This window comes from Stylophora pistillata, chromosome 2 (genome assembly GCF_964205215.1).
Source record: "Stylophora pistillata chromosome 2, jaStyPist1.2, whole genome shotgun sequence".
In the NCBI taxonomy this organism is placed as follows: domain Eukaryota; kingdom Metazoa; phylum Cnidaria; class Anthozoa; order Scleractinia; family Pocilloporidae; genus Stylophora; species Stylophora pistillata.
Window position 1 is genome coordinate 33,756,233 of NC_142520.1, and position 26,784 is coordinate 33,783,016.

Genomic DNA, 26,784 nt, shown 5'->3' on the forward strand with positions numbered 1-26,784 from the left:
TTACTAGATTTGGAATATTGTTCTTTTCCAGCTGACGATTGTTTCTCTTCTTTTATGCAGTTAGATAAATGAAATAAAGACTTCGTGTCTTCTAGGTTCTCTCGACCCAAGGCTCTCTCGACCGAATCATGCTGGAACTTCAGCAGATGCGACTCGATGCAAGTAAAGTCAAGAGCAGAACTGATCTGTCATTGGGGCTGAGGGAGATTGCATCAGACAGGGGCTTCAGACTATCTGGCAATCAAAAATTGGGAAATTGCATGCTCTATGCCTTTTTAATATAGTTCTTACCTTGAAATATTCGCATTGTACAGTTTATAAATTGGGAAATTGCATGTTCTATGCCTTTTTAATATAGTTCTTACCTTGAAATATTCGCATTGTACAGTTTATAATTTATTCTTAAAAGAGTATCATGCTGTGACCTAAGGATGTACACGCCATTCCAGTTTCCAATGTCTCTGCCTTTTTTTTTTTAAATTCGTGGAAACGAGTTTTATTTGGTTGTTGCATACGTCAAGGTTTGTAGTTTTTTTGTTTGTTTACGTGTTATTACTCCTGCGTTTGCTTGGAAACTGTAAGCTTTGGTCTGTATAATCCAGTCAGCCAACCAGGGGCTGGTCATTTACCCAGACATCCAGTCATTCAGTCAATCAGTCGTACAATCAGTCGGTCGAACGACTGCCCGCATTGTATTGTTTTAAGTCCTGAGATGTATTTAAAGAATAATTTCTACTTTCCAAGAACAGAAAAACTTGATCCGTGTAACGGCTGAATTACACCTTTTCATTCTTAGTGTAATACACTAACTATTAGAGGGGCTTTTAATCTTTTAAAAGTTATCGACTCGTCACTCTCAAACACTCAGGATTAAGTTAAAAAAGTAATTCCAACCGTATTTACTATTAACCTGACGACGTTTTATCATGAATGCCGCAATCTGATTGGCTGCCCTACACGCTATCTATTCCGAATAGATAATGAGTAAAGTGAGCAGCACGTAACGTGCCCCATTCGTATCATTGATCAATAGAAATGTTTTCTTGTATCTTGACAAGTTTTGGGTGACACGTAGATTACTACAAACCATTAGATTATTTGCTCGTGATTTCCACTGGTGATGATTAATTCGGACGTCATCATAATCAGCTCTCACGCATTAGAAATCTCCATCCCGTAATCCTTTGTTCATTAGCCTGACTCTTAAATGACATCTCAATAGTTTCTTATTTTATCTGTTTTTCTCACCTTACCTGAGGGAAACAAACTAGATTCCGATACACAAAATGAAAAAGGAAAAAATAGAGGACTTGTTTTTTGTAGTAATGAGTCGCAAAGACTTTTGTAATCATTTTACCTCTCGAAAACACTGAAAATGAAAGAAATTTTCCTGGATCTTTCTTTTCTGTCCTAGACGATTAATAACAGCCTCTCGCCCTCCAACCCACAGCAATCAGTTATTTCCCCGGCATGACAGCAATAACTAAAGATCGAGGCAAATAGCCTTAGCGTTCTTAGGGCATTAAGAAATCTTGCATCAGTAACTGACTCAAACTACCAAAGATTCTTAATAACACTACTGTATCTGGCATCGGTGGCGTAGTATGCATTAAAACCCTCATCAATTTTTATATCTTAACCATTTAGAAGTATTTAAGATTGCCAAGATCTGTTGAAATATTGCCCTTCCGCCTCCCGAAATTTCAATAACATCTGCTATTTTTTCGCGGAACACACCCCACATCGCTTTGTTGTGATGTATTTCAAACGCTCGGGTAAGTTTTTATCACTTTTTAAGACCGATTAACTTACATTCATCAAATATTACTTTGATACCTCTTGAAGGACTTACTAAATAGACTCTAAATACTTTACTTGCCCGCCGACGCAGAGAAGAGACAACCCCTCCCCATGTACCTGTCCCTTGCGTCAATTGCTTGGTCGCGTGAAATGTGAGGAGCATGGTGTCCATGATGTAGGTTGAACCTAATGCGCAAGTCAGGGATTACAACGAGCCAAACAGCAAGATTGTCAACAACGATTTGCTCTTGACTTCGCCATAATTCCCTGCAGTTGTTGTTCACTTTGCTGAGAAGTAAGTATTATGTTCAACACAGATAAGAATCTAGCTTATTTGTAAATTTTAACCTCACTACACTCCGAAAACGCTAACAAAGATAATTCAGGTGGGAATTAATTCGAACTCTCCGCTCAATCGAACTGAAGTCATTTCCCCTCAAGTGTTTTCGCGAGTCATTTTCCGCCAGTTCAATCTAGTTCTCTGTTATCTCCAATAGTCTCTCATTCCCTTTGTATTCTAATTTTGTAAGGCTCTGATCTGTTTTCTATACTTTAGCAACGCCCGTCAAATGCAAAACACTCTCGACATACGATCTTGCAGACTAATAGGTCGGCGTTCTGTAGCAGACGCGTTGAAGTACAAACTCCTAGCAACAGAAATGAAATAAAGTTATTGTAAGTTAAGATAGGCGTTTTGAAGGGACAATTGGAATGGAAAGTACGGGAGAAACTGTTTCTGATCGATTCGCTCCGACGAAGGGCTAACGCTCGAAACGTCAGCTTTTGTAATCATTACGGTGGCCAATTTACCATTTCAACTTTGTTGATATATCCAAATTGTTTCTGATCGTGTTGACGTTAGTCAGCTCTGATCTTATAATTATTCTGTGTGGTAGTTGCTGATCATCGATTAGTTTTCACAACAGGCAATGAAAGCGTTTATACTGATGAAAAAATTTGGAGCAACTTCAGAATACCCGTCCACCTCATTTACATGTGTCTGGAGGCTTTGAAGAACGAGGCATAACACAATTAATAGACGCTATTCTTATTTAATGACATGTAAATGAGGTGGTGGTGTTGTCTCTTTGTGAGAGCAAAAAATACTTTCCTGTTTGAATTGAATAACTTTGTTCATTATTTATAGGACTTTAACAATGAAAAATCAATTTGGTCGAGTTGTGTGTGAAGTTGACATGATTATATCAAATGCATTATGATATAATGTGATATATATGATCCAAGAATAACTGAGCTCAAGGGCTGGAAGTATTTACATTATAATTGCATGACCACTTAGAACACTAAGACCATAATTTAGTTATAATCTTAAATTTAAAACAAAAATTCAACTGCTTTAAATGTGACTCAATTATTTATGGCATAGAAATAATTGTGAAACTTGTGGGAACAATTTTCATGCTGAATGTATGATGCAGATGCAAATAACATTTGGGATAATTGTTTACAGCAAGTATTTTTATTTACGCATTTAGGACTCATGATTTTGCTCAAACACTGACAGCTACCAACCAGATAATGATAGGTAATGATTTTTCTAAAATTGTCTATCTCAAGCTTCACCCTGTGTTGGGTGATGGGTGATTTGCACTTCAACAAGTGCAATTTTGATCTAGGGGATGGTTACCAGAATCATAGAGGTATTATGAAATGGGAGCACTATCTTGAGGATTATAAAGTTCAAAAATGAATTATTATTTTGTTTCTCCGATAAATCTCCCTTCTCTGTCCTACACTTAAATTTGGGGAGTTTGATCAATAAAAATTAATTGGATGATCTATAGCAATATCATGGGGAGTTAGTGCGTAATTTTTCAGTGATTGGACTAAGTGAAACTTGGCTTAATAATGATAATGAATCACTAATCAAGCCATCATTTGTTAACATCAAGAGGAACATTTAGAAGACTGGTGGGGATGTGGGGATGACTTGTTTATATCCTCTGTATTAAGCTTTCATGTTAGAAATGACTTGAATTTACAAAGAGATGGTGTCTTAAAAAGGTTTTTTCTTGAGACTCGCCTTAAGTAAAGTGAGAAAGCCATTGAAGGAACAATTTACAAACCACCAAACAGCAATTTTAAATAATTTGGAGCAGATTTGAATACTATTCTTCACAAGGTTGACAAAGAGAGCAAGATGCCATTGTGTATACTACTGGGAGATTTGAATATTGATCTTATAAAGGCTGAGATCAGTGACCATGAAAACAGATTTCTTCACTAAATGTATAGCTTTCATTTTTATCCAGTTAAAAACAGATCAACAAGAATTATAGCAAATTCAGCAACATTGATTGATAGTATATTCATTAATAACATCCACTTAGATTGCCTAAGGAGAATTTTGATTAACGATCTTTCAGATCACCTGCCAGTCTTTCAAATATTAATTACCAACTATTAGCATGCCAGAACCAAAATGGATTACTTTCAAGAGGAGAGCAATAACAAACTAAGGCAATATTAATTAACAAATTATGTAGTGAAATTCAAAACATTGTTTGGGAACATTTTAAAAGCATCATTGACATTGATGATGCAGGTTCCTTTTTGAGAAACATTTAATAATATGTGCCTATACAATAATAGTATACCTGAAAGAATTTGTCTAACAAAGAAACAAAATTCATAAGAAACCTTAGATTATGAAAGGATTCGTAGAATCAACTAAAATTAAAAACAACCTCTACAAATAGATTTTAAACGATGGAACTGAAGAGTTAAAAGTGAGATACAGATACTTACCTTTACTGTCTGAACAAGTTAACAAAAAAAAATTATATTCTGAAAAAGAAATATTAGGAATAAAAGTTTGGAACCGCTGGAGGTGATATTAAACAGACACGGAACCTAGTAAATTAAGTAATCAACAGAAAAAAGAAAGAAGTAGTTACTGTATTTATTCATCCATTAGCCAAGGGAAATTTTCATGAAACTTTACTAAAATCTTGAAAATTTGAGCTAAAGAAGGGTTCTTGGCTTATAGCCGAGTGTTTTTCCAAACATAATTTTTTCAAAACAGCAAATTCAAAGGAAACATAGATAATTATATTCGTCTATAAGCCAAGATATTGTATGCAGAGATAAATAACAAAACAAGTTGAAGTTGGTCATTGACTTTGTTTATGTGGTGGCTTCCAAAGGAGCAGTTTGTTGTTTTTGGTGCGTAGTAAGTACAGCTTGCTGTTTGTTCTCAGTGTCGGCATTGAATTTGTCGTCCATCTCTTCCTCATCCGCTAGTTCTGCTGTTTCTTCTGAATAGATTGCTTCATCTTCCGTGCTCTCTTGAGTGTTAGAGATTCTGCAGGTTTTGAACGAGTGTATAGAGCTTGTGAAAGTGTTTTAAGAATTTCAAAACTGACCAACCAGAATTTCCCATTCCCATGATTGGTAAACAAGCTCATCACTCATTTACAGTGTTGAAATTTGCGATCACATAACAAGAAAACTTACCTTGGTTTCCCTGCTCTGTAAACTAGTCAAGTAATCTCTCATCCAGCAGCGGATATTTTGGAGTGTAACGGCCCATCATTGTGCGTTTTGCTGACATCTTGAGCTCTCCATTGAAGAGGTTCTCTTGATTTTTCCTCCAGCAGCGGACCATAGACTCACTGATGACGTACTCTCTGGTGATCTCAGAATTGTTTTTGACAGCAATACTTCATTGAAACACTTTTCTGTTTTGAAATTTTTGCGTTCATTTCAGTTTTTTGAGAATGGAATTCTCTGAATATTTTATGGTCTTTGCTTATAGCCAAGTATTTTCAATTTACATGTTTTAAGAATTACCTTCCTGATTAAAACAGACTGAAGTTTAGGGTCTCAGCTTATAGCCGAGTTCGGCTTATAAACGAATAAATACAGTAGCTCCACGGAATTTAAAAAACTTTAAGGTAATGAGCATGTTACTAACGAGAAGGAAATAATTGTTAATAGTTTCAATGAATTATTAAACATTAAACCTAACCTTCCTCAGAAAATAACAGCTAACACCAACTTATCATTCAATAGTTACTTGAAGGGGAATTACATGGATTCAATGCTATCGTCACCTGTCTGCATGTGAACAAGAAATAAGAAAGAATTAGAAAATTGCGACCCATCAAAAAGCTATGGACATGACAGTATCCTACCTCAAGTAATAAAAAAGTTAGTGTCAGAATTAAGTGAACCATCATCACATAATCATAAATCTAACATTCATGACAGCCAAACTGCCTGAAGACTTGAAAACCTCAATTGTCATTCCTGTATACAAATCAGGGGAAGTTTGTGAATTCAGTCATTACAGACCTATATCTTTATCACTTTGATTTTCAAGGAAAATACCCATGACAATTCGCTTGCATGCACTTTCAATTAGTGAATAATTCTTAAAACGAAGCAACTTTCCAAGTGGATCCATAGCTCAATATACATGCAACTGTTGGAGATGATGGCCGCAGTCTTGCTTTTTTCCATTCTTTTTTTTCTCTGGATTTTGGTGTAAAGAAGTTAGAAATTATTGACTTGGAAAGGAAAATTGGCCACGTGATGAATTTGATGATCACAAACAAATTAAACAGCTTCTTTGATTGATTTGAATTCTAATAATTATTTGCAAATTATTAAGGATTTACAAAATAAATGAGGTTTTTTTCTTTGTTTGGACTTAGACTGAGTAAACTTGTCTTCTATTTGCAAATCAACTAATACAGTCATGACAATTAAAGAGCAACAGAAGAGGGGGGGGGATTGCATTCTTTTAAGTCAAATCTTCTTTTGTCTTTGGGAAGCAATTAAGCAGTCAGTCTGTTTGAAATTAACAAGAGTGCAACATAACATTACTAAAATCCCCTAATTGATCTTTTTCTTAAGTCTCATTAGTTGTCTGCTTGATATTGTATGGATAATATAAGGAGAAATTCTGTCTTGGTCTCTCGTGGGAGTTTAGGGCTCATGAATTTATCATTATAAATGGGTTGGAACATACTCAAAATTTATAATGGTGTATAATTTTTACCAAGTGATAGGACCTATATGACCTCTCCCTTTTTTTTTGCCTAGGGGTCAAGGTGTTCAAATGTCACTGCCAAATCACAGGGTGCAGTAGCTGGAGTTAATCTAATGAAGTCTGACACGACACTGAAGGTGACTCTCCTGGGCAGTGAATGGAGTTCATCAATGGGAGGCCTCTCCACCATAAACACACAGCTTGCCATTCTGTTGGCCAAACATTCTCAAGTAGACGTCACCCTCCTTGTCCCACAGTTTGCCTGTTCTGAAGAAGAGAGGAGAATGGCATCGAGTCACAATGTATCCGTGAGAGAGGCACAAACACTTCCGGGCTTTAGTGACCCCTGTGACTGGCTGAGTGCCCCACCTAGAGATCTAGCCATTGACATAGTACTGGGTCATGGAGCAAAGTTTGGTAAACAAGCCCAATTTATTAGAGAATCGCATCAGTGCAGGTGGATACAGGTGGTGCATACTGTACCTGAGGAACTCGGAATGCACAAAAACTATGCTATGGCCTTTTTTAAAGGTGAAGAGAAGAATACAACTGAAGTGAAGTTGTGTGAGTTGGCAGATGCTGTGGTAGCAGTTGGACCAAAGTTGACGAAGGCTTACTCTTCCTACCTGCGCTCATGTGGGAAGCACAAAAAGATAATTCAACTGACGCCAAGCACATTCAGTGAGTTTTCCGACGTAAAACAAGCAGCAATTGACATGGAAAAGTTTAAGGTTCTAACGTTTGGCCGGGGTGATCCAGAGGACTTCAGCCTGAAGGGCTACGATATCTCTGCCAGAGCAATAGTTGAACTGAGAGACAGATCTTGCCATTTGATTTTCGTGGGTGCACCTGACGGTAAACAGGATAAGGTTGCAGAAAATTTGCTCAAGAGTGGAATTGATAAAGGCCAGCTGACTGTGAGGAAGTTCGTACAGAGCAAAGAGAGATTGAAAAAATTATTTTGTGAAGTTGATCTCTGCATGATGCCTTCCAGAACAGAAGGTTTTGGTTTGACAGCATTAGAAGCTTTGTCTGCCGGTCTTCCCATTCTTGTCAGTGGTAATTCAGGATTTGGTGAAGCATTGAGCACTGTACCATCAGGCAAATCATTTGTGGTGGAGTCTGAGGACCCCAAAGAGTGGGCAAAGGCCATTGCTGGTGTCCGAGAGAAGGAAAGATCAGACCGACTTCATGAGATTCAGCAACTGAAGACTTCCTATGAAGAGATGTACAGCTGGGAGAAACAGTGTGACATTCTTGTGGAGAAGATGAGGAACTTAATTCTCAACTTTAGGCCAGCTACCCTTTTTGAAAATGGTACCTAGATAGTTGGCGTAGTGTTATTTATTTCTTTTTAGTAAATTGAAGTTTTTATCCTATTTTACCCGGAAACAAACATAAATTGTCTGAAAGAGAGACTAAGGGCGTTTTTTTCCTCTTTCTCAAAACGAAGCGGAAGTTTAAATACCATTCCTATCAATACATTTGTCTTTCGACACAATTTTTAAGTAAAGTTATATTCATACGGTAGAGGAAATACAATATATAAAATAAAATATATATAGATATATATTTTTCAGATGACAATTGTTTTGCTTCTTTCATGCAGTTAGATTTATAAGAACTTTGTCTCTACAAGGTTTTCCTGAACAAATCATCCAGGAACTTCAGCAGATGCAACGCGATGCAAGCAGAGTCAGAAACAGAACAGATCTATTGTTGGGGCTGAGGAAAATTGCATCAGACAAGGGCTTCAGAATATCTGACAATCCAGGATCAGGAAATTGCATGTTCTATGCCTTGTCAGAACAACTGGAAATTGTTAAAGGAATCAAAATCCCGCATGATAGATTAAGACAAACCTTGGTCCAGTACCTGAGAAGTAATCTAAAACTAGTAAGTTGATGTTATTATGTCTAACAGAGTATGACACATGATATTCTTTTAAGTATGATAAGGTTAAGTGTGTATACAGGTCAACACCACCAGGGCCTATCCCAGTGTTCACAGCGTGAAGTGACCAGGAGTAGTGCTGCTACTCCTGCACAGAATGATGGTCTTTCTAGGAGCTCTGATAGCAGCCAGCTTGTATCCCTTGATGGGAAGAGGAACTGAAAGATTAAACTTTTTGCCACACAATGATGTTGGTTACAGTTGAATTCATTTGTTACTTAATCTGGTCTCTGAAGGAGCGGACTTTTACAGTTTTAGTCATTTGAATATTTTGGTTTAAAAAATGCCCCCCCTTAAACACGAAGGGAAGAGGTGCCTTAGGTACCTCTGGACCAGTTGTCAATCAACCGTCGTGTGATGTAGAACTCTAAGAGCCAAGTCAGCTTGAGCTATTGCTAATTGCTAATCCAAAGCAGTGAACAGCGGGTGCAAAATTGTTTTATGTTTTCATCACAATACAAGAATTTTTTAGATTTGTATTTCCTTTCTCCTATGGAAACTCTTTATTTGTGGTGGTAAATTTTAAATTGAAGTAGGTGGTTCGCACGTTACATCATTGCCACCATGCTGGTGGAAGTAAACATCTCATTAGCTCCTTTTGTTCGTCTACCAGGCACCTAAGGGACCTCTCCTTTTATAGCACGCCTTCGTGTTTAAACATCCATCAGGTAGCACTAAACAAAAGGCCAGCTATTAGCTTAAAGATGGCTCTATCCTGTTGTTTTTCTGCTGTTATTGAAGCCTTGGTGTTCTACAGTAAATTGCTAATTAAAGGTCGTCTCGAACCGCTCTGAATATGGTATGGTATGGCATGGTAACTTTATTTATACACGGTATTTCCTTCGGGTACATGTACATTCAAGTAGATAAAACTAACTACCTAACTAAACTAGGATCTAAGATAAAAAATTAAATAATTTTAGATGAAAAGAAAACACCCGCTTTTCAAGGAGGCCGTATGTAAAAATAATAAATTACTCTATGACTCGTATTCCACGCGCTGAAGTTCCAATCAACAATCACTTTAAGTTTGCTTCTTTAACTGATTTTCTTACAGCTGGATGGAACGGATCTGCTTCACTTTGTAGATGGACATCAAACGTGGACTGAATACCTAACACACATGGAACAAGATGGCACTTGGGGTGATCATGTGATTCTGTGTGCCGCAGCAAACTACTATGAAACGTTCATTCGTGTGGTTAGCAGTCTAGCTCATAGCCGTGAGGTAATAATTAAACCACATTGTCCAGTTGACGAAAGCCAACCACTTGTGCTGGGACATATTCATGAGGTGCACTACGTCAGCCTTCTACCGTCTCACGGTACAGCTCATTACATTACAGTTAGTAATTGTAGTCTTAGTTTCATATCAGTAGCTTTGAGTCTTAGTTTCATATTACTGACTCCAAGTGAGTATCAAATGTTAATAAAACACAGTAATGGACATCCCCAAGGAATTAAAGACAGGTTACAAGGAGACTAAACATTTCTCCTTTCCTTAACTCTCAACTTTAGGCCAGTTACCCTTTTTGAAAATAGTAGTTTAGGGCGCCTATATGGGGATTCTGTAGAGGCCTGGGTCTGAGTGTCTCGACCAAGTGGTTCATTAACCCATTAATGGCCGCAGCTTTTGTGGAAAACAGTACTGTGTTTTGAAGCTAGTTGAGCAGATTTCGGGTCACTGTTGTGGTTTTCAAAGCTCAAACTTACCAAAAACCCCTTGACAGCTCGTGCACTCGTCGGCCTTTCGATCCAAATGCAAAATGGCGGCCTGAAAATCTCGGGCACGCGCAGAGAGCAAAATTTCGACATAGTTTTTGGGTTGAAAAGTCATGCCCCACTTACGACTTTTACTTTTCTCTCTTTCTCCTGCCCTTTTTTTCCCCTCTCCTTGCCTGAAGTTTCTCCTCACTTGCTGGAAATTGAGTAGGCTTCATTTTGGTGTAGAGATTTTTCAGAAACTACTCATTATTTTCAAAGCGCATGCTCGGAAAGGTAGGTGGGTACTGAAACACGATTTTCGTGCAGATTTTCAGGTCAAAGTGACATGGTTTTTTGGCCATTTCTCCAATCTCCTTCACTCAATTGCGCTCATTCTGGTATCGTCTGTAAGTTATTTTCAACCTGTTCAAGTACGTGCTCAAATTCGTGCTCCAGGGTTAAAAGTGATGACGTCACAAGGCGTAGAAAGGGTGTGGGTCCCCATGGGCGCATACGGGCGCACTGGACGTCAATAGGTTTATATTCATATTAGGGTTTAGGGTTAGGGATAGGGTTATTAGGGTTTGGGTTATTTAGGGTTAGGGTTATTAGGGTTGTTAGGGTTGTTAGGGTTATTAGCATTAAGGTTATTAGGGTTGTTAGGGTTATTAGGGTTAAGATTATTAGGGTTAGGGTTTTTTAAACCTTAACGGTTTTCTGAAAACAAAAGAATCTAAGATGGCAGAGGGATTAACTCAAACACACTGATTTGCATATAACCCTAATTAGATTCCGAATGAAGAGAGATTTGGGGATTCGAAGATTGACAAGTCAAACGTGTAAGATGGCCTAAGGGGTGTAAGTCAGAATGACTGGTGTTAAGGCTTCAAAACCACTTTTAAGATGCTAGAGACTCGTTCTGGAGATCAATGAACCTATAGCAGGAGTTTCAGAGAAATTTGAAATTTTGACTAAAATGGCCATGCTACTCCTTGGCAAAGAAATCTAAGATGGTGGACATCAAATGGGGTGTTCCCATGGGAAGTGCTATAACTACTGATTCTCTCCCGCTGTTGACGTGCAATTTCTCTGAGATATAGATATGGCATGGAACTAGTTTTCTGTGAAGTTTGAAGTCGTTATATGCCGAATCAAGAGAGATATGGCGCTTGGAAGATTGACAAGTCAAATGTGTAAGATGGGCTGAGGGGTGTAAGTCAGAATGACTGGTCTTAAAGCTTCAAAACCACTTTTAAGGCGCTAGAGACTTGTTTTGGAGATCAATGAACCTATAGCAGGAGTTTCAGAGAAATTTAAAATTTTGACTGAAATGGTCATGCTACCCCTTGGCAAAAAAATCCAAGATGGCAGACACCAAATGGGCTGCCCTCATGGGAAGTGCTATGCTACTTGTGATACTTTTCTTTTTTGGATAAATTAACCAACTTTAAAACATTGAATCTTTGTCGTTTCAAAATCTAATAGCTTCATTTTTTATACAAAACTAGTTTAATGCTTTGTCTATCACTGTAGTCAATTATAAGGCTAAAAGTTGAGGGGTTAAGAAGTCATAGAAGTTCAAAAGAGAGCACCTCTTTTTATGTCTGCCATTTTGGATTCTCTGCCAAGTATTTGCCTCATTTGCATATACACGACTTTGGAGCATAGTAACTTTTATTTCTTTAAAGGGAATCTCTCCATTTTCATTTGACTACAAGCTTAAGGCATTGGCCAAGTATGCAATGAGTTTCATGGTTAAAGGGTTATAGTTGAAAAAGTTACATGAGCTTAGTGTGAGGGACCCCCAAAACATGGATTTAGCTTAGAAGCTAAGTAGTCCATCTTCTTGGTCTTAAAAAAAGCAATCCTCATGAAACTTTATCCACATCAACTGCGTGTATTCGGTGGTGTTATGTGTAAAAATCATGTGATTCCCTGAAAGGGTTTGGCAGGTAGAGGCTAAAGAGTCCCTATTAACACTGAGGGAGTCCGTATTAACACTGAGGGAGTCCGTATTAACTTCCGGGGAGGCGGTATTAACATTTGGATTAGTGTTAATATGGACTCCCTCTAACCCTACCCTCTTAAAAAAATTCATAAAAAAATCAGGATTAAAGTTCTGAACTTGTGCATTGGTATAAATAGAGTACTAGTATAGAGCTATGTTTGTGCAAGGTTTGACATGATTCCATTAAAAAGGAATAGGAAATATTACACTTAGGGTTAGGGTAAGGGAGTCCTAATCAACATCTCGGGGGAATCACGCTAAAAATATTCCAAGCATGCCAAAATGTGGTATGTGCATAGTATAGGGCATTCCCCATCGAGTGATATTAGTTCCACTCGATTCCCTCTAATTTGATAAATCCAGACCTAAGCTGAAAGATCTAGTATAGGTATCAAACCTACAGAAGAATTAATTTTACTCATAACCCAACCTTCAAACTAGGGCTAGATGGCAAAACTGCTAAAACCTTTATTCTTGGGAGTTGAGAGCTGAGATTTTCAGAGCACGTTTATGGCATACTTTCTATGACGTACACCTAGTTTTACGTCATTTCAATGAATATTTTTTATTTTTAGGCCCTATTTCGTCGAATTTGCATATTTTGACAAAATTGTGGGTTTAAGGCTGAAAGGCTTTTCCTGTTTTTTCAGCACTATTTCATGAAATGTAGACACATTATACGTCGTTGGAAAGGTAGTAACACGAACTAGAGCTTGACGTATTCAAAAGTAATGAAATTATTGTGCATGCGCTGGAGAACGTAAAAGCTCGAAAAAAAGGGGTGTTTTTACTTTTTTTTTGTAGAGCTAAAAAATCCTGAAATAAATCGGGCCTGTACGGCCGATGAGATACAATGAATATATGAATATATGAATGAGATACAATGAATATATGAACTTCATATACTCATTGTATCTCATTTATTACTTTCATGGGTTTATTGTGAATCAACTTAACGGCCTGCTCTCAGTTGGCTTGTTAGCTCGATTGGTGGAGCGCTGCACTGGTATCGCAGAGGTCAGGGTTTCGAATCCCGTACAGGCCTGATTTTTTTCAGGTCTGATTTTCGCTATTGCCTAAATAGCGCTATCTACTGCGAGGATTGTCCACCATACGTAGTAATTACTGTGTTTGTTTATATATGTCATCACGCCCTATATAAATCTATTTAAGGAATTTGTAAGTCATTGTATTACAGCTGATGAAGGTCTCGGACCGAAACGTTTTTTATTAAACTTTCTTAGACTTTTTATTTGAGTATATGTCTTTTAGCTTGAAGTTGTCCGTCCTCGTGTACTACAATATTTTTCCTTCTGTTTGTCGAGGTTTGGACTGTGAATCCCTTTGGATCCTTCTGGTGCGGCGTCACTGTTGGCTCGAGGCCTTTTAACTTGTTATATATATATATATATATATATATAATAACAGCTGTATTGTAATTGTAATCGTAATTCACATTATATTACATTACACTACATTGCATTACAGTTGGGTTATAGGGGGAGGAACTTAATCCCCATATTAACTCTACCCATATTTAATTTTTCATGTTAGAAATATAAAAACAAACAATTTTTGTAACAAAGCTGCATGAATGCAGGGCTGGACCATTTTTCCACCCTAGCTTATTGTCAATCCCTGTGGCTCTACACAGCTTTCATTATGGTTTGCTGTAGTTGCATGTACTCAGGGCCTTCTAGGTCATAATAATTATGGTAAATTGATTTATCAACTGCTAGGCTTTTTTGAGATTTTGTTGAAACTTATGAAAACAGAAATTGCTTTTTCCTTTGGATTAATTATTTCAACTTTCTCTGCCTAGACTATGTGGAAATACAGAGAGCAGAAGGACATGAAGCAGAGTTGGCTTATGAAAGGACTTTGAAAGATGAATATGTAAGAGTTTACCATGGTCGAATCATGCTCATTGGTCAGTATCGTGCAGGTAAAACCAGTTTGAAGAAGAGCCTCTTAGGCCTCCCATTTGATCCTAAAGAACAGAGCACTGATGGGATTGAAGTGGATCCGTCAAAGTGTGAAATTGATGTTGACCAAGTAAGAAATTGGCAATCTACAGATGAGAACAAACCAGGACTGTTGGAATGTGCTAAAGATGTGGCAGAGATTGTGGCAGAGAAATTAGTCAGGAGGCAAGGAAAAGATGAAGAAGATAGTTCAGGAGAAGAAGAGTGCTCTGATGATAAAGTAAGTTCAGAAGATGATTTTGAGTGAGAATGAGTCACAACTCATCCACCCTCTTTGAAAAGGGATTTTCGCAGAGTTAGACTTATGACAGAGAAAAAGCAATTGTGGTAATTTAAAATATCCTTTAATAAGTTAAAGCATTATTAACAGTAATTACACATTTTAATGCATCAGGTACTGGTAATTGGTTAAATTCCTAATCATGTACATTACCTCAGCCATAACAATATATTAATTGTAAGGAGTTACCCATGGAATTAAGAATTAAGATTATGTATATGAGAACGATCCTTCGCAGTAAAGCACTATTTGAGCAATAGTGAAAATCAGACCTGAAAAAAATTTCAGGCCTGTACGGGACTCGAACCACTGACCTCTGCGATACTAGTGCAGCGCTCTACCAATTGAGCTAACAAGCCAACTGGGAGCAGGCCATCAAATTAATTCGATATAAACCCGTAGATGATAAATCAAACAACAACAAACATATGAAACATATGTGTGAACTGCGGTTATGAGACGTATATGAGAACGATCCTTCGCAGTAAAGCACTATTTGAGCAATAGTGAAAATCAGACCTGAAAAAAATTAATTAAAAAAATTAATTTGATGGCCTGCTCCCAGTTGGCTTGTTAGCTCAATTGGTAGAGCGCTGCACTAGTATCGCAGAGGTCAGTGGTTCGAGTCCCGTACAGGCCTGAAATTTTTTTCAGGTCTGATTTTCACTATTGCTCAAATAGTGCTTTACTGCGAAGGATCGTTCTCATATACGTCTCATAACCGCAGTTCACACATATGTTTCATATGTTTGTTGTTGTTTGATTTATCATCTACGGGTTTATATCGAATTAATTTGATGGCCTGCTCCCAGTTGGCTTGTTAGCTCAATTGGTAGAGCGCTGCACTAGTATCGCAGAGGTCAGTGGTTCGAGTCCCGTACAGGCCTGAAATTTTTTTCAGGTCTGATTTTCACTATTGCTCAAATAGTGCTTTACTGCGAAGGATCGTTCTCATATACGTCTCATAACCGCAGTTCACACATATGTTTCATATGTTTGTTGTTGTTTAATAAAGATTATGTTTCATATTATGGAAAGTACCTTGAGCATATAAATGGTCTAAAACCTATCTTAAGAAGATGAATTGTACACCTATATCTATGAAGTAAACTGTTCTTTCTGTAAATTCATAGATGCTTTACAGAACTTTAAAGTAACAGCTTCATGCCCAGAGGCTGGCTACAATCTTAGACAAGGTGAACAGGAACAGTTTAAAATCCTTATTCCCTGATGTTAGCAGGAAAATGTACTATTATCAATTCATCATTGAATTGAGGATAAAAAGGGTTGTAAGCAATCACCTCTTTTTTTTTTTTGTGTGCAAGATGGATGCAAAAGCCATGAGCACAAATTAAAGCCTTTTTGTGGAGTAAACCTCTTTTACTTTTCGTACTTGATCAAAAATTGTCACTGTGTTAATGGTTCAGAGAAATTGTGGATATCTTTGTCAGGGAGTCTCTTTTTTGCAAAATTCTCGCCATAAACTGATGCTTCTTAAATGTTAATTTATTAACTTTCTTTAGGCTGAGGCAGAGGAGGACAAAGGCAGTGAAAATTACCAGGATTCGGAGAAACAAAACTCACCAAATGGACCTGAGGTACAGATTGACACTTCACCTCCAGATGAGATCATAAAGTATGTTCATCAGTGGCTAGAGTATGTCAAATGTAGAGGTGACATCAACAGAGAAGTTATCTTAAGTTTAGACATGTGGGATTTTGCACCATGGGTTATACATGTATATGCATTTTGATCAAAATAAGGTCATCATATTTTGTGGTTAAAACTGCTAGACGTACTTTCTTACAATGTACCTTGAATTTGGCAACTAGAAATTAGTATATCGTGTCATGGTTCAGAGAAATTGTGGATGTCTTTGTCAGGGAGTCTCTTTTTTGCAAAATTCTCACCCTAAACTGATGCTTGTTATATGTTAATTTATTAACTTTATTTAGGCTGAGGCAGAGGAGGACAAAGGCAGTGAAAATTTCCAGGATTCCGAGGAACAAAACTCACCAAATGGACCTGAGATACAGATTGACACTTCGCCTCCAGATGAGATCATAAAATATGTTCATCAGTGGCTAGAGTATATCAAACGTAGAGGTGACATCAACAGAGAAGTTATCTTAAGTTTAGACATGTGGGATTTTGCAGGGCAGCATTTGTACTATGCCAGTCACCCTATCTTTCTATCATCACGAGCACTGTACATATTGGTGCACAATCTTAGTAAGCCACTAGATACTCTAGCTGAGCCTTGCGTCAGACAAGGGACCACTGATGTCAAATTGGAAAACTGCAACAATGAAACAAATATAGAGAATTTGTTGTCATGGCTGGCCACAGTTCACAGTGTTGCCCAAGCACCAGTAACTGATGACACAGATAATGATGCACAGCACAAGTTGCCCTACCTCCGCCCCCCAGTGTTCATTGTTGGCACACATGCTGACAAACCAGTTGATGACATTGCAGTGATAAAAAAACAAATAAAGGAGAGAATTTCTGGCAAGGAATATGAGAAGCATGTGGTGCGGCCTCTCTACTGCATTGACAACACAAGATCATCATCAAAACAACCAGGTACATTGTGATCTGTATTTTGTGATTGACAATTAGAGACTGACGATTTATAATCAGCATTTATAGAGGCCGGTAATCTTTTGTAAGGTAAAGATTTTGGATTGATTCTCTTAATGTACATATACTGGTTGGCAATTATTTCTTGGTGCTATCTACCTACTTGTGCACGGAAAAACTTTGGACTGGAACCAAATTAAATCAGAGTTCTGTTATGTGGGTTTGTACTCAATATATTGGTCAGAGATTCCAACCCTTTTATTAGGCAGACACTTCAGATTTTCTTGCAATTATTATCATATTTTTTTCTTTCTTTTTTTTCTTTTCAATGATCCCCTCAATTTTTTTTTTCTGTATTGGTCACTCATGGGAGTTAAAGGGTCTAAAGAGTAAGTAAACATCTCATTTTAAGGGACAGAAGATTGCTTCACAATTGCTATAGCTTGCAGGTTCACTTGTGGGCTAGCAATGATTCAATTCTTTATTTACACAGTCGTTTGAAGTCTCTAACCCAAAAGATTTTTCAAACTATGTTTTAGGACCGAGTGGGAAATTTTTTGTTGAATTGAAATAATGTATTTATATCACAGGTATGCAGTGCTCTCCTGAAACAGGGGTGGCCAGCATTTTCACTATTTTCACTAGCTACTCAGAATTGCCCACTACTGTTATAAGAAAAAATGGTAAGAGATCAGTTTTGATCTAAAAAATTTAAATCTTTTCTTGATTGTGGTATGTGCTCTAAAAAGGTTGATTGAAACTGGAGAGGGAATAGTTGAGGCAAATATGAACTATGGTGGAGTAGATGGAGCTGGTTCTCTGTAGGAACTGACTTGTCTCTCCTTGGCTACTCTTTTTAATTGCTGGCTACCTGAAAAGGTCTGGGTACATCCCCTTTAGACAACTTAGCCACCTTTGTAATCACAAGTAGTGTTACCTTGAGACTTACCTTTTTTTGATCAAAAATATTTGTTTGCAATTGATTTTTAAGATAATGAAATCAATGCTGATAACTTCTGTGGAGATGCAATTCCATTGCTACAAAACAGTATCATGGAAGTGTTAAGAAAGGAACCATACATGGAAGAGAAAATCCCAATCAGGTAAATAATGGTGTGTTTAAATGTAATAGCAAAAGATGCACTAAAGAGAGAGTTTCCCCTTCCAATAGGGGAGGGGTGGGACTCTCTCTTTGGGGCTCTCATTCACTCTGATGAAGGGCTAACACTCAAAGGCTGACCTCTTAAACTATTTAAAAACCAATTTACATCATCAACTCATTTGATAAAACAATAATTACCCAGTTATCCTCCCCCAACGCAGCAGCACATTTTGTTTTGAAAACTTCCCCTCTTTATTCTCTTCAGTGTAGTCTGCAGATTGTTCCCTTTCCTCTGAAATAATGTTGTGTAGAAGTTTTGCTTAAACTAAATGTGCAAGCTTGTTTAGGTTCATAAGCACCATGGGTTATACATGTATATGTATTTTGATCAAAATAAGATCATCATATTTTGTAGTTAAAACTGCTAGACGTACTTTCTTACAATGTGCCTCAAATTTGGCAACTGGAAATTAGTATATGGTGTCATTTCTTTTTTAAGATAGAAAATTATGTTGAGTCAAACAGTAGTTGACTTGTGCCATAATTGAAAAAATAAATGAGTTTACATAATTTAGAGGTACATAGCAATGCATGTGTAGTAATAGGTGATATCTACTGACAGGGTATGATTCAAAGTAGGTGAAATGTAACCCGGCCCATCCACCATCTTGGTTAGGTGCAGTGCAGATTTTCATGATCATGAAACAATCATATAATGCTCAGCATGTAGCCAAAATTAATGTATTTAGCATCAATTAAAACAACAAAAAGATGTTTTCTTGAGAAGTAATAAAACTATGTAATGAATTATTCCAAATTTACTTTGACTGTTTTCATTGTTCCTTAGGTGGTTCCTATTTGAAAAGGTGATTGAAGCTTTATTGGCCAAACAAATTTATCACAGAAGTGTGCAACAACTTGAACACTATGCAAGGAAAGAGTGTTTCATGAAAGATCCAGATGAGTTTGACTCCATGATCAGTTTTTACCATGACCTGGGAAAGATAATTAAGCACCGCAGTACAGTTGTACTGAAGGCTCAATGGTTGATTGAACTCTTCAAGCAGCTGATAACCGTTCCACATTTTGATAAAGTGGTAAGAAAATGTGTTATTTTTAAAAGCCATATGATAAGAAAGAAAGGCTAACTTGTGTAAATGGAAAGAAACCATGATTCATTTCCTTGCTGAATGCAGCCCTAATGATATTTTGATCTGTCAGCTTTTCTCTTATAATTTGTACCTTTTATTTTGAAGTGTTGGCCAGGTTTAACTGAAATATTTAAAGTAATATTCTGTTTTACAGCCTCATCTGAGGGAGGTTAGTTTTACAAACAATATGAACTTAAAATGCTATGTTTTAATTTTAGTCTTAAACTTGTGTAAGATTAAACACTTTGTATTGCGGAAGTATGAAGTGTTGATTGTTGGATCATTTACCAGTTACACACCTGCCTGTTCATGTTAATGATTTTTAATTTAATTGCTAGATTAAACAAGTAACACAACGAAACAGTTTAAATAGTGTTCATTTGTTTGAGTTACCTTGCTTTCAGTGATTCTGTATTTCAAAGTGAACTTTCAGCAATGTTCACTTAGAACTGTTGTTATCTCCATTAATTTTAGAAGGAACCACTGTATGCCAAGTACTGGCAAGAACTTGAAGAAAGTGGTATCCTTAGCATGAAACTTGTTGATCACGTTTTCTCAAGCTTTACTGGCCAAGGAATTGTCAAAGAAGATATCCTAGGCATGATGGAGCAATTTGGTTTAATTGCTAAGTTCTCTGATTCTTCAAATAATTTGAAGTACTTTGTACCAGCTCAGTTAAAGTCGTCACCTGATGAACTCTTAAAATTGAGGCCATCGTCAACTGATCCATGTCCATTGTATCTCCACTTTGTCCATGGCTTTGTCCCTCATGGTCTATTCTTACAGCTTGTCTCACGGTCTATTCGTTGGTGTTCCAAGACATGGGCCGAGCATCAACCAACCCTGCACCAAAATGTAGTATGGTTCATCATTGGGAAAGATATTCATGATTTTGTCCTCATATGCGAAAAAAGATACGTGAAGGTAGTCTTGAGACAAAGAGCACAAAGTCACCAGGTGTTAGGACAAAACTCAGCCGAACTAGCAATTCTCGTTCGTGAGTTTCTTGAAAAAACTCTACAGGCTTTGCAGCAGGAACTGCCGTACCTGAGAGGACTACAGTATGAGCTGTGTGTTGCTTGTCCATATTGTCATCAAGGGACAGAGGAACCACTTTATGCATGCATCAAAACCACTTGCATACACAAGGACTGCTTCCACCTTATTGATGCAAATGAGGGTCAACCAACAATCTGTAAGCGGAAACTCTCGGATAAAGTGATGGCCTGTTGTGGGCTGGAGAAATGGTTCTCTAGAAGAAGCCAGGTATAGCCGGTTTTTAAAATTCATGTTTCTTTTTTATTATTATAACACGTTACTGTTTTTTCACATCTGAGTGTAAACAGGCTGTAGTTGGTCTGGGAAAATTCCTGTTGTTAATTTTGTTACCGTTTTAGAGGAAAAACATTTTCCTTCAAGATGAAATTATTCTTGCAGGTTACAATTTTCAGTCACACTGGGGTAACACTTTAATCAAATATGAAAATGATTTTTTTGTAAGTTGTTGTTCCTGCTCGAAAGCTTTTCTTTTTTGTTCTGTGTATGGTTTTCCTCCCTCTACAAGAATCAGCTTGCAAACAAATGCAACCTGAAATAAGCGGAAAAGTATTACTCTGTGGGTGTGCAACTCCTATTCTTTTTGAAAAAGCGTTATTTGTGAAGAAATTCATCAAGTTAGAGAACAGTTCTAGTGCAAAATGATTCTCTGATCATACAGGTAGCCCAGATTTTCATACTGAAGGGGTTAGTTTTGTTAGAGATGGCTGACAGTCATCAAACACTAAGACTATAGTAATCATCTCTGGGCTGTGTTTGAAGAAAATGTTGGTGTTAAATTGATGTAATTATGGTTGTTGATTTGTTGCAGGAGTCTGCTCCACTCAGTGAAGTTTGTTCATCCCATAGCCCTTCACCTGGGGGAAATTCTTGTAAGTCATTTTTAATTCAATTTTTTGCAACATCTCTGTTTATCTCTTTTAAGATTGATTCAAATCTGTTCAATGATCCCTAACTAAAAAAAGGTGTTTCGAAGGCTTCACCTGTGTTAACAGGGGCGGATCTGGGGGAGGGATGCAGGGGGCACACCCTCTCTCCCTCCCCCTCCCCCGAGGTGTCTTATGGCTTTCTAATACAACTTCATAGTTACAAATCTGGGCTACCAAATTAAAATCTTGTATTGTTTTCCATGTATTCTCAGTAGTTCAGATTATGTTATTGCCTATTTATAAGCTTGCTTCGCTTCTAAACTTTGTTTACATCAACCGTCAGTTACTCTATTCCTTGGCGGTGTATCCACTTCAAAGAAAACTTCTTGATCGCCCCTAGTTAACAAGAAGGGTTATTCTCCTCCTCGCAATGAAAAACTTTGCGTTTTTGGTGGCTGAATTAGAAAGGTATTGGTAATAAAAAAATATTGTGTGAGGTCAAACGAACATGGGAATCAGTTGTTGCCTTTTAGGTATGGAACATTGAATTGCGTCTTTTCCAAATTTAATGATTGATTTCCAGCAGAATTCAAGAATTGAAAACAGTAATTATAAACACCAGTGAACTGTCTCACCAGTTCTGTTAATATGATATTTATTGTTTTGAAACTAAAAAGGAATGTACAACAAAATGGTAAAAGTCACAAAACAAGTCTTGTGATGTATGGTGTGCATCACAAAAATGTGTCCAAAGTGTCAACATCTTAAACAAAAAAAGGGATGATATCAATGCCATTTTTGTTGTTTCAAACGGGGATTTTTTCGAGTGAAAAAAAAAAAGTGGAATTTGACATATGTTACAGGAGCCACTGATACATTATCCTGATCAAATTTGACGACTGGAAACAATTTAAAAAATTCTTATCTAAGTTCTTTGTTCTCTTTCCTTACCTCGGCCTTGAACACTGATTGATATAATTGGACCAAGTTAAAACAGAAGGTTATTTGCTTCTGGCTGGATTCACTGTTCGTTGCTTACAGTGTGATTGGTTAACTTACTTAAGAGATCCCGGTAAAAAGACGGTAACAGTAGTGGTTCTGTAAATTAAAATTATTTGTTTTTGTAGTAAAAGAAGGCGTACCATCAAAAGACGAATTGGAAGAAATAGCTTACAAAATTGGCAAAAAGTGGATTAAGCTTGGGCGTCGCCTGAAAGTTGAGGATGCAATGCTAGAGGTTATAACAGACAAATACAACGAGCTGGACGAGAGAGCATATCACATGTTAAAACACTGGCAACAGGAGAAAGGTTCCGAAGCAACTTACCAAGTTTTGAATGATGCATTACAGGATAAACTTGTGCAGCGTAAAGATTTAGCTGAACAATATTGCTACAACCAAGGTAATTTTTTTAAGAATATTATTTGATTCGAAATTTTTTTAATGAATGATTATGAGTTCTTTAGTTTGAGTACGTGGCTTGAAGTCGTTTTATAAGTAACCTCAGAAATCTGCATAGTTATGCGCTTACTAATAGCTGCATACGTTATCGTCAGCTGCTCGGCGTAAAAGTCATCTCTGGCAACCAGTGTTAGCGGTCTTGAGTAATAAGATGATACTTTCTGATTTAGCGTCCAGGCAAGCGTGCGATTTCGTAACGTAACGCAACGAAACTTAATGTAAAGTAACGTTAAGTCACGTTATCATGTATTTTAAGGCAGGCAGTATCGAAAAACCAACCCAGATTTCCTCAATCAGACCACAGGATTACATATCGAGGAAAAGTAGTCTATTTCAAATCTCTTGGTCCGAAACAAAAAAAAAATTAGGAATGTATTTGGCATTTCAATTTTCCCGTACACACCCTTCTAATCGTTATGTGACGTAACAGGAAGTAGTCTTACTCTCGAGCATTTAAAACTTAAAAAATACCGTGAGTCTGGGCTGTCTGTGGCTTTTATAAGCAATGTTAAACCAGTCAGTGGTCTCCACATTAAGCGTCCTTTCGCCTTTTCCAGAGTTTGAAACAGGACGAAAAATAGTTATCTAAGATAAACTTTAGAAGAAAGGAGAAGGGCACATGGTAACAAGCTACGAAAACGAGTGGGCCATCTTGAATTCTGACCAAGGAACTGAGCTTGGGACCATTAAGAACAGTCTTAGCTATTGGGCAAAGCAGGAGTTAACACCTTGTTATCACTTAATATCCAGAGCCCCTAAGACGATTTTCCATTGGTCAATTTTGCGGGACTGGTTTTGTTAGGTGCGTAGTTTGTCCCTTTTATTTTAAGAATTATTAAAAAGATTTTTAGTGACTGGACTGTGATACAACGTGGGCGGCACAATGTTAAGCCTCTATGCTGTAAATATTTAGACACAATCACTCTGAATAGCAAGCGCGTTTTTCAGAGTGGACGGTAAAATACGCCGCGTGTCGGTTTATTTTGACAACCTTGAATTGAACATAGAGACCACAATTTCCTTTCTTAGGGAGCGCAGGCGACCAGAAATCTGCGTCAAGCGCGGAAAACTTTGAACCTGCACCAAACGCGGGAAATGTAATTGATATCAAGTACAGGGACATGAGTGTTGCTTTCGTGACCGAGTCATTGATTGACTGTGGGGCCTAAAAAAAATAAAGAATAAAACAGGAACTACCTTGAAAAAAAGTGTTTTACCATCACATTATGATCGTGCCACCCGTAGGTCATACAGAAAAGAGAAGAATCGAAGATGACAGTTTCCCTCGTCAAAAGGAAGAGACTTCCAAAAGACTGAAAGGAGATTAATGTTCTGAAACAGACGAGGTAATTAAAACAATCTTTTTTCGCAAAATGATGTGAACCATATTTGTGCTGATATCAAGGGCAAATTAGTGCGTTTAATTTGGCGAATCTTAAAATACAGACAAATATTTGGTGTTACGGGTTCGCGTCGTACCATGTAAAGGCAATCTGCTCATTTGAAATAACGTGATAAATTACTCTTTGCTATTGTTAGCTTTGTTACTTTACTCAGCACAACAATATCACCCTTTCTGCATAATAATGTTTGATTTTTATTTTATTTCACGATCAGGTAGGAAGGTTTGGTTGCCGAATCCTCAATATCGTGCAAGAATTTGTTTTCCATTTACTCGTGGCAAAGAGGCGTGGTAACCAGTTGATTAAATACACTAACGTCCTCCCTCCTTTCTCTTCAGCTGTTAAATTACACTTCATCTGGAGCCTACTATCCTAGAAATAGGGCAGTACAGCGGTCTAGTCCAGTGGTCCCCGACCAGAAGAGAATGCGCCTGGCGACCTTCGTGGACGAGTGAAAAGCGATGATCTCGAAGACCGAAACAATATGATAAAGGAATTCAAATAAAAATGAAAATAAAATGAACGGAAAAGAAAACTGAATTAATTTATTCGGTAGATGGAATCGCTGATTGCGAAAGAGACCATCTGTAAAAAAAAATTGAAAAAAAAAGCGTTTTTGAGTATTTAGTCTGGCAGTTCAATTTTGAAATTATGTCAATACTTGTATAGGCTTGCATTACACACGGCCGACAAATTGTATAAGGATGAAATTATAAGACGATTTATCATCACTTAATTTGGGCGATTGTAAGCGATTGTAAAATTTCTGGGGTAAAATTCTCATCCCCTAATCATGAATTCAACAAACTGTCGCAAAATACATGCAGAGGAGAAGACGTTCTCTGAGATAAAAAATTGTAGGTGACCCCAGTATCCTCCATTTTTCGTAAGTGAAAAGAAAACCTCAGTGATCTCACAGGACGCTTGTAGCAAATATAGGAAATATTTATATCAAGGGTGTCTGTACCTAAAAAAGAATGATACCGTATGTGTTTCTCTGCCCGCTGGAAGATTGGAGACGAGGTTATCAAAACATTTTCTTGACTTCCTTGTCAGCATCGAAACATCCTCTACAGATTTGATGGATTTTGAAAATTCTGAGATCAGTATAATCCTCTTTCTCTGATTATATGTTCAAATTGATAAAAGTAAACAAATACGAGAGGACATCCTCTTGGACCATGTACGAAACAAAACAGGAGAGACAGATGCAAATGCACGTAGCATAATAAATTTTTCGGAAGTGTTATTGAGCCAGTGCTGTATATCGTAAAGCTAATCAGCTCTTGAACAGCTACCTATGCGACCGGAAATTTCGAGTCAAAACCGGCAGTCATGCGAGCTCGTCCCGGACAGTCAGCCCTAGCTGCCCTAAGGGCTCTGCCCTGGGTCCACTGCTATGGAATGTAATTCAAAATGACTTGCCCTTTAATTTTTTTGGTTGAGTCGAGCTTGTCGATGTATTTAGACGACCACCGGATGTACGACATCGGAAATGAACAATCCAGTGTTGCCTCGGAGCTTAGAGAAACCGCGCGCACTACCACTAGCTGGTACGACTCCAATCTTAATATTAGAAATATTACTAATATAAGCTGGACATAATTTGTGTTTGACTTTATACACAAGTGTGCATACATCCTGCAGGCGTCTGTTCTTTAATGTTGGTAGCTCGGCTCTCTCGAGTAATTCTGAGCAGGTTGCGTGATGATCTTTGTTCACAGCCCTTAGGCTTCTCTCTTGGAGTCGTTCTATCTTGCGCAGATAGCTAGCTTTACAAAAATGCCGAACTAATTGACCATACGTTAAGTACGATAGAATCGCTGTTTTGAACAGCACTAGTTTAGCATTTATAGGTTAGGTTTCTAACCGACTGGCCTTTTTACAGATTGAACTAATTTGATCAGTGAAATTAAGTTTCGAGTCTAAGAGTTCAAGCTTTCCTACTGTTTTTATTTCTTCACTGTTCACAGAAACTGTGTATGTGGCATCGTTTTTGTCTTCACCATAACCAATGTTCATAGTCTGATATTTCTGATTTTCCCAACACAAGTTAGTACTGATTTCGCCGCAGTTTCCTACTAAGTTTGCCATCTTTAGAGGTAAAATAGTTGTATGAAGGTAAGATTTGTATTTAAAGGTAAGATATTTTCGATGGTAAATACTACGACCAAATCGATGGTGTTGCCATGGGTTCGCCATTGGGCCCTGTCTTTATGCCAACATCTTTGTGTGATTTTGAAGAAAAATGGTTGATGAATATCAAAATTAGTCCTTCATTTTGGAATCAGTACGTTGATAACACGTTCACCATGTTTCACAGCAAAGGCAGTGCCAATGAGTTTTGCACTATTATTAAACAACTGTCATATCAATATTAAATTTACCATTGAATTTGAACAGAATAATG

At 37.5% G+C, this 26,784-nt stretch overlaps 2 protein-coding genes across 8 annotated transcripts in view; one reads left to right on the forward strand and one right to left on the reverse strand.

The window, feature by feature from the left end:
* LOC148739198 (uromodulin-like) overlaps window positions 1-26,784 on the reverse strand; it is an 85,139-nt gene that overhangs the window by 46,724 nt on the left and 11,631 nt on the right. The window lies entirely within an intron of this gene.
* LOC111336190 (uncharacterized) lies at window positions 1,994-24,909 on the forward strand. Of its 7 annotated transcripts, none has more exons than XR_015996114.1 (16): window positions 1,994-2,095; window positions 6,871-8,134; window positions 8,457-8,713; window positions 9,828-10,095; window positions 14,305-14,687; window positions 16,271-16,345; window positions 16,704-17,334; window positions 17,922-18,014; window positions 18,323-18,434; window positions 19,281-19,530; window positions 20,059-20,850; window positions 21,452-21,512; window positions 22,637-22,912; window positions 23,722-23,773; window positions 24,217-24,317; window positions 24,589-24,909. XR_015996114.1 is itself a non-coding variant. In XM_088747230.1 (15 exons), the coding sequence occupies exons 2-14, from the start codon at window positions 6,931-6,933 to the stop codon at window positions 24,297-24,299; spliced, it is 4,485 nt and encodes a 1,494-aa protein (XP_088603356.1). In that variant the 5' UTR covers window positions 1,994-2,095; window positions 6,871-6,930; the 3' UTR covers window positions 24,300-24,317; window positions 24,589-24,909. The 7 variants fall into 7 exon arrangements, 3 of the variants coding, with proteins under 3 accessions (XP_088603356.1, XP_088603355.1, XP_088603357.1); XR_015996113.1 differs by having other exon boundaries at window positions 24,713-24,909; XR_015996115.1 differs by having other exon boundaries at window positions 21,455-21,512; window positions 24,713-24,909.